The 8,405-nt window shown below is 36.8% G+C and overlaps 2 protein-coding genes across 2 annotated transcripts; one reads left to right on the top strand and one right to left on the bottom strand.

Moving 5' to 3' along the window:
• The first annotated feature begins 3,258 nt into the window (after nt 1-3,258).
• LOC125196443 lies at nt 3,259-3,867 on the top strand. Its single transcript, XM_048094962.1, has one exon. It carries the CDS (start codon nt 3,259-3,261, stop codon nt 3,865-3,867), a length of 609 nt encoding a protein of 202 aa, XP_047950919.1.
• A 3,204-nt stretch (nt 3,868-7,071) lies between these two features.
• Nucleotides 7,072-8,196, bottom strand: LOC125196434 (probable glutathione S-transferase parC). The gene is made up of 2 exons (XM_048094952.1): nt 7,888-8,196; nt 7,072-7,441 (listed from the first exon to the last, which is right to left on the bottom strand). The coding sequence occupies exons 1-2, from the start codon at nt 8,194-8,196 to the stop codon at nt 7,097-7,099; spliced, it is 654 nt and encodes a 217-aa protein (XP_047950909.1). The 3' UTR covers nt 7,072-7,096.
• Nucleotides 8,197-8,405: the final 209 nt, after the last annotated feature.

Below are 8,405 nucleotides of genomic sequence, written 5' to 3'. Positions count from 1 at the left end.
CGTTTCTTAATTTGTAACAATCTTTTATGTTCATATCAAATATGCATATTTAAACATCTAGCATTTAGCAATTTAAATAGATCTAGCATATTAAGAACATAAAACTATAGATCTAATGAATACTTGCTTAGATCTAGAATATTCTTGTGAAAAACTCAAATAAAATTCGAGATTCATAATATTCTTTCATCGATCCAAGTATTCAATCATGGACCACTTTATTTCTTGATTCAAAAACATATATTCACTTAAACACATACATATATGTAATCAACAAACATATAATCTAGTACATATTACTTAGAATATATAGATCTAATGATGTTCATCATAGATCTAGAATATTTTTGTGAAAAACTTGAATAAAATTCAAGATTCATAATATTCTTTCATCGATCTAGAACATCATATCATAGATCCAAAAATAAAATCAAGAAAAACATAGATCCAACACATATTGCATTATTTTCGAAAATCCCAAGTTTTAACACTATAATTTTCGAAAAATTCAATTAATCAAATACATAATCAGAGCCTAAAAATTGGCTCTGATACCAGTTGTTGGGACTACCGCAGCGGAAGACACGGAAACCAAACAGGTCCTAGAACGGATCTATTTAGTTGATTATGCATTCGACTCCAATTTCATGCAATATTCATAGATCTATAGATATAACATCAAATAAACACATAATCATGCATATTCGATGTAGATTCGATTGTTACCTCATAATCCATCATTGGATTGACGTTGCTAGCTGCACCACCCGGAGATCCTTGGTTTATCGACCACGAATCTTCCGTACTATTCCCTCGTCCTTGATTCTCCATCCGTGTGGGCGGATCTTAGAAAACCAATTAAATAACTTTGAATGGATCTAGGGAAACCCAATACCAACACCAAATTGTCTAGATCTAATCCTATGAATTAGGATAGATCAAGAACAACAATCAAAACCCTAATTCTCCCACGTGCTAGGCACGAAAATCGAGACCAAGAGGGAGAGAGAGAGGCGCCGATTTTGGCGGCTAGGGTTAGGGTTTAGTGTGTCTTGGATTGTGTGCTAGGGTTTCCCTTTCATTCATTATTTATAGTGGACCTTATTGGGCTAGTAAGGGGATCCATGGAATGACTTAAGTGTTGGGCTCACCCATTAGATAAATTGCTAATTAAATCAAATGACCCATGATTTAATATATTATCAATGGAATATTATTTTATTCCACTAAAGAATAATATTGCACTCCCACTTAAATCACCAAATTACAAATAACTTGGGTCCATTTTATTTTATAATATTTCCCGCGTTTAAGATTATCTTGATCCATCAATTTAATTCTTTTGTCTGCTATGTGACTAGAATTAAATTAATTCTCCAAAGAGTTTTTCTAGTTTGAAACTTTATTTATTATTCGTGGAATAAATTCCAACTGCGCAGATTTCTGAATAATAAATTCCTCTTTCAAACACCTCATTGGGGATCACCCTTTTAGGGATTTAATCATACCACACTGGGCACGCGAATTCTATGAAATAATATTCCAATACCTTCATGTTATTCAATTACTACCACCCAAGATATCATGAACTTGAGTTACGTACAAACTCTCACATATTGATAAGTCAAAGTGGCGTTTGATTGAATAAACAATATTGATATTAATATCATAGACTAGAAAATACTAAACTTTCTTGAAATATATTCTTTCAGTAGATAGCAATAAAGAATACATTTCGGATTAGATCCTTTCAGTGCTTTACCACACCGGTGTTACTAATCTCATCTTAGGTAAGAGAGAATTATCACAAACACCGCAACCGTACCAATAGGTAGCCAAAGCCTATCTAGGTTGTGAATACGTTTTTCTTCTTACTAGATCTGGCCAAGTCCCCTACTGGAAAACTCATGAGGAGATTCATCGAATTTCCCTACTTGACCTTCTTAGTAAAAAGCCTTAGACTTGTTTATCATATTTCAATAATAAACCATTATATTATATTATTTATTCTCATAATTAGGTAAACAAGTGGACGTGGCGTTTCTCGTATACATGCACAAGCTGACTGTACAAAGGCATGTACGCTCGAAGCATCTTTTAGTATACAAACCCCAACAAATTTTAATTCTCGAATTTAATTGGTGTGTTTTAAATGGATTTAGTCTTAATTGGATAAATGCGGATTTATATATCCAAGTGGGCATTTTAAATTAAGACTTAGCTAATCTTTTATGATATACACCTAGACATTAATTTTAGGATAAGGATGGATTAATTCTATCTAAGTAAATCCTAATAGTATTAAAAGGTAATTCTAATAATCAAGATACGTTATTTTAACTAATAATGTATGATTGTTTAAGATTGGACTTAATGTCTAGATAATCTTGTTTATGTGAAGATGGAATTTTAATTCTATCTATTTATTTTAGATGCTTAATTAAATGATCAAGTTTCGTCATTATGTTTATGTGAACCTTATGTAAATGTGTTTACATGTTTTATTGATGAATGATGGATATTTAATTTGAGTTATGATTTTATTTGTTAAAATCTAGTTTAACTCGTGCATCGCCTATGTACTTATTGCCTTGCATGCATAGCTAGTACATGTTTAATTATTCTTTGAATGTGGATATCTGCCTTATCTGCTTAAGTGATAATTAAACTATTAAAACCACCAACAAGAAAATATGAAGCGATAATTACAACACGTTTGTATATGGCCTCCATAAAATTGGTCTTAGTGCGAAGTAGTGACCGGCCTGTCTTTACGGGAGGAACATTACCAGTTCGTAAGTTTGGACTTCTCTAGATAAAGGTTATTAAAATCGTAAAATTAGTTTTTCAGTAATATCGCGACTGGTCTTTACCGGAGCAATATTGCTGCGAAATTATAAGGATTGTATTTTAATAATGCTTAGAGGGAGCTATAGGAGGAGGTGCTTGTCCGGTTCGACCTTTCTTTAGAGGAGTTCACGCACAAGTAAAGAATCCTTAGTGCTTAATTTTATGGTTATACGCTTTAGCATTGTTAGTCAGCCATGCCATTCTTATGGTCTCTGGACTATCTGTCGACATTGTGGCCAGTAAAAATAATGAATTTCTTGCATGAATATGACACGGCTTCCTAGTAGAAGAACGTTTGTGCTTGATTTTTGTGGATGTAAAATTGATGAATTGTTTTGTGGTTATTTGCAATTCTTTGAAATTTTACATGTTTATATTATTGGTATTTGTTCTCAGCTTGAACGAAAGATGATTGACACTTGGGATATTTATTATGCCATACTTAGTTCAAGGAAGCGTGACTCTGAATTGTTTAAGGAATGGAAAAGTAAGCTTGATGTTGATCGTTTGATCAATGACTTGAGGTTGATTCTCAGCAAGAATCGTCCGCCCACATACCATCTACAAGGAGAGGACAAGGAGTTTCGTGATCAGTGGCATACCGCGGAATGTCATCTCAAGGGCTTCCTTTTAGCCGGTGTTGGCAATGCCCTTGAGAGGTTTGACAAACCCAAAAGGCCGTTGGTCAACAAGCCTAAGTGGTTTGAAGAAAAGTCCTCTAAGGTAAGAGCTGGTCGCGCTGTGGAGCATTTAAGGAGTGAGGTATTGGAAGAGGGCCATGATGTGGGCAAATACGTCCTAGTCATGCATGGCTATTTCCATGAACTTCTATTATCGGGGGGGAAAGTTGACCCAGAAACCCAGAAGATAATGATCCTTGATGGGCTTCCAGATAGCTTTAATGAAGTCAGAGATGAAATTTTGTTTAGCGACAAAACGTTTTCAATTCTGGAACTTTATAACAAGCTTGTGAATGCTCAAACTGAGATGAGAAAAAGGGGTGGACTTTTGAGATGATCATGTTCAAGTCAGAAGAGTTTATTTTTGCTTTTATGTTTACATTGTTGAATTTTAAGAGTTTTTGATATTGTTTGGTTTTGATATCATATGGATTATTGATGTGGAATTTTATTCCTAGGTTATCTATTCTTTTAAAAGAAGGACATTGTCCTACATCTGTATTGATGAGAATGAGATCTATGTTATCATGTTGTGATTTGTTTTGTCGTGCATATCCCTTGTGGCTATGCCACTATTGATTTAATCGAATTCGGATCCTTGTAGAGCCGCAAACTCTACTTGGATTAGTGTACACCAATGTTAGACCGAGTGTTGGCGTACGGGTTGGCCGGTCTAGTGACCTGGAATGCGGCCGCTTCCTTGTCATGTAGAATGAGGATATGGTAAACGTCGATGTGAAAAATGGTTGCGCGACCGTGATTTTGATAAAAGACATATTTTGGTGCCTCGGGCATTTCTAAAGATAAAACCCCGATGGACACTTGAAAATGGCATGATAACTATTATTTTGATAAAACTGTTTTCGGCATAAGTCCACTGAGTATGTTTATAGTACTCAGCCCTGCATGTGTTTTCCATATGTGCAGGTTGAGCGGCGACGAGCGGTTGGCGGTGTTGAGCAAGTAAATTTAATAATATGATTATTTTGAAACTCCGAGTGTAGTCGTGTCTTCATACATGGCTTCACCCTTCTCTTGGACGCTTCCGCTGAAACATGAAACTACTATCGTTTGTTTGAGATTGAATTATTTCATTTTGTTGGATTATCGAGACATGATACGGTTTGGATTATCTTAAGACCTTGCCGTTTTGAATATTAATTGTGATAGTCCTTTCTTATTGAATTTCATTGCTAAGCCGTTACTTTTATCGTTTTAATGATTCATTGAATACTTTGGTAAAATCCCTTTAAATGAAAACCTAGCCTATGTTCTTTGTTGCATTTAAGTCCGCCTAGGTAGCGATCGCCGTATTTATTATACCCTAGAAGGGCGGTCGTTACAATAAACATGCACAAGAGTTTGAGGCATAAAAACTCGCACAGCCTTTTGAACATATGCACGCAATCCATTAACAAAGTGACTAATAGCATACGATTCAGGAATAGAGACGCGACCTAAGAGCAATTTGAACTTATCATGATAGTCAGAGAACGAACCGGTTTGTTTCAAGGATATGAGCTCAGTCATCGGATCGCCGAGTAAGTGATCGCCAAAACGCCCCTCCAAAGCTTGCAAAAACAGAGGCCACGGAGTCACCATCGCATGATCCTGGTATTTAGACCAGTTTTGGAACCATTGAAGCGCCCTTCCTTCGAAATTAATCACCGCTAGCCTCACCTTAGCTTCCTCCGGTGTCAGATCCACCATGAAAAAGTGATCGCATCGCATAATCCATCTAGTCAAGTCATCACCCGATAAGATCGGAAAACCAACCTTAGATTTGCGAGTAGAGAAGTAAGGTGCCCGGGGCTGACCTCCTCCCACACCACCACCAGCAATACAACCGGCTCCTCCACCAGCAACGCCGCCGACGCCACCACCAGCTAGAAATCGGGACATAAGCTCGTTCTGTTGCGTCTGCAACGCCAGAAACTCATCACGTAGCTCCTTGAAGTGGAGATTGCGAGCAACATCAGCCTGATCGCTATGCCGATCGAGATCCTCACGGAGCCGATCGGCGTCGGACAATTTGGCCGTTAGATAAGCCATAGCAGCAGTCAGCATTTCCTCCAAACGACACCCATCGCTGGAGCGTGTTTCCACCATCGCAGAAGCAGAATCTCGTGGACTGATACCACTTGGTGCAGAATTGGGGTTGCCGGAAGAGTGAATGGCCACCGGAATTGCACCCACACGAATTGAACTATACTAAGAAGATAGGAGAGGAGAAGCAGGGGAGTTTTGCATTAATTCGAATTATGAGTTTACACAGTGAGAAGGCAGCTTATATACAGGCTGCCACCCGCATTTAACCAAATTACAACCAACTCGTAACTAACTCCTAACTGTTTAACTAACTCTACACTTTACGCTTGAGCTCATTTGATCCTCTGTTTCTCGGCGTTGCATGCGACCATGCACCGCTTTATTTACTCTTTCTCGTAGCGTTTATTCTTCTTTCACTTATTCTTCTCTTCTTCCATGTATCAAACTTTTTCACATTTTTTCTACTCGAACTTCACACTTTGTCATTTTATTCCTTCTCTTCGAGCTTTAGTTTTTTACCCTGAATCTCGTTAAAACGAGGCTTTACTTCACAACGAAACTGTATAAACCCAATACCAAATCAGACTACAATTTGATTCAAACTATAGATGTACTATAATACTACAAACATAAATGCAATTATCTAGAAACTTGTGCGGATATCTCAACTATAGTTTGGCGGTGAATTGTTATCCTTGATTTTTTATGACGGGGATTACATTGTCTTGAACAATTGATATACCTTTGTCACCACAATTATAAATAGATAGAGAGTATTGATATGATAGTAGACTAGTATGGTAGGTAAATAAGTAAGAGTAAGACAACAATTGCACAAATAAATAAATACTCAAAGCAAGATTGCGATTTTCAAGAAACTGCATAGCAAATAGAAAGATATTGGAGATAGATAAAAGCGAATTTGAGAGGTTTAGAAAGGATATTCTTATCCACACAAGAGTAGTGTGATTAAAAATAAAATTTTGAGCGGTACTACTATGTCAAAATAGTGGAAAAATATTATTATCGAAATTATTAAATTATTTAAATTTAAATTTCCACTTGTTTTATTAAAAAAAAACACAAAAATTTCGGTAGCTTTTCAGTCCTACTATTGCATTGTGTCCCCAACCCTTCAACCATACTAATCCATGACCAATAGGAGAGTAACATTTTTTTTTTTATAAAAAAAGGAAGACTCAAATAATTCAAAGAGTGGTGAGCAAGTACAACAGTTGGAACAAACACAATGCTCTTCAAAAGCAAAGAACTACCACAAAATACACGATCCAATTAATCAATCATTGATGTAATGACCAAGTATACAACAAGATAATTTCATATCTAGTTATCATGATTCTCTCGTGAGTTGGAAAGTAATTCAACCAATAATGAGAAACATTATTTTCATTTATTCTACAAATTAGGAAAGCAAGAAAAGGGGTACAAACCATGACCTAATTCAAACACAATCCCATGGAGTATTTTATTTCATCAATAGAAAGGGAGAAAAGGGGTCATTCAATCCCATGCATCTTTCTCATCATGCCCACGAACTCAATAACCTTTTGAGAATCTGGCATTGATTTTGCGACAGTTTCCCTTTTGTAGCACTTTTTAAGCCATGCTGCAATCTTAGGAGTCTCTTCCTCAACCTTGAAACCTCCGTACTTCTCGTAGGTTGGGAACCAACACGACAACGACACGAATATGATATCCAAAAACCCGAATTGATCGCCACCGTAGTACTCCCTATTTCCCAAGGCACCCTCCAGCTTCTTCAAAACGTCGATGAATTCATCCTTGGCTGCCTCCACCTCGGCTCCTTTCCCCATCCAAATGTTTCTACCAGCATCATAAACCTACATGCAAGCAAAGAAATATAACGAGTTCCATCTTATTATATATATAGAGTTGAGATTAATTGAGAATCACATTAAAATGATAAAATGAGAACTAAGAAGCATATTAGTTCGTTGATTCATTAATATGCATTCATGAATAAAAGATCTAATATAGAGTCAGGAATTGATATGTTTGATGATACCAACTAGTATTAATGAATCAACGAACTAATATTTATATATATAGAGAGAGAGTTGACATCATTTGAAAATCACATTAAAATGATAAAATGAGAACTAAGAAACATATCAATTCGCTGATTCATTAATATAATGAATCAACGATCTGATATTGAGTTAGGAACTGATATGTTTTGTGATACCAACTAATATTAATGAATCAGTGAACTAATATGGTTTTCAGTTCTAATTTTAACAGTGTCTTATAAATTAGATTTACAAACCTTCTTGTCAATGAAGTCGGTCCAGAAACGAGCCCTTGATCGGTCGTAAGAGGAAGCGGGCAACAACTTGGGGCTGGGCCAGGTCTCGTCGATGTAATAGACAATGTTGGAGGATTCAAGAACCGGTTTGTCATCGTGAAGAAGGACGGGCACCTTTTCATAAATAGGGTTGGATTGGAGGAGCAGATCGCTCTTCCCACCAAACAAGTCTTCCTCCTGAGACTCGTAGCTCACCCCTTTCTCGGCAAGCGCCACACGCACCCTCACCCCGAATGGGCTCGCCCAGAAATCCAACACCTTCACCGGCATCGCTGTCTACTTATATTCTTCCACTTCCACACATACCAATACATATGCATGCCTCCTTTTATAGCATCACTTCCTTCTTTCTTCATCTTTAACAATGCTAACGGCCTTTGCTTTCTACGCTTTTTCTATGCTAGCTCCGCCTGCCTGTTAACCAAACAGCTGTCATTTACCTAAACAACAAGGCTTATTTGGATTCAAGGTTTGTCATT

The sequence above is a fragment of the Salvia hispanica genome, chromosome 1 (assembly GCF_023119035.1).
Source record: "Salvia hispanica cultivar TCC Black 2014 chromosome 1, UniMelb_Shisp_WGS_1.0, whole genome shotgun sequence".
NCBI lineage: Eukaryota > Viridiplantae > Streptophyta > Magnoliopsida > Lamiales > Lamiaceae > Salvia > Salvia hispanica.
The sequence above is the reverse complement of the archived record's forward strand: the minus strand, read 5'-3'. Positions and strand labels throughout refer to the sequence as shown.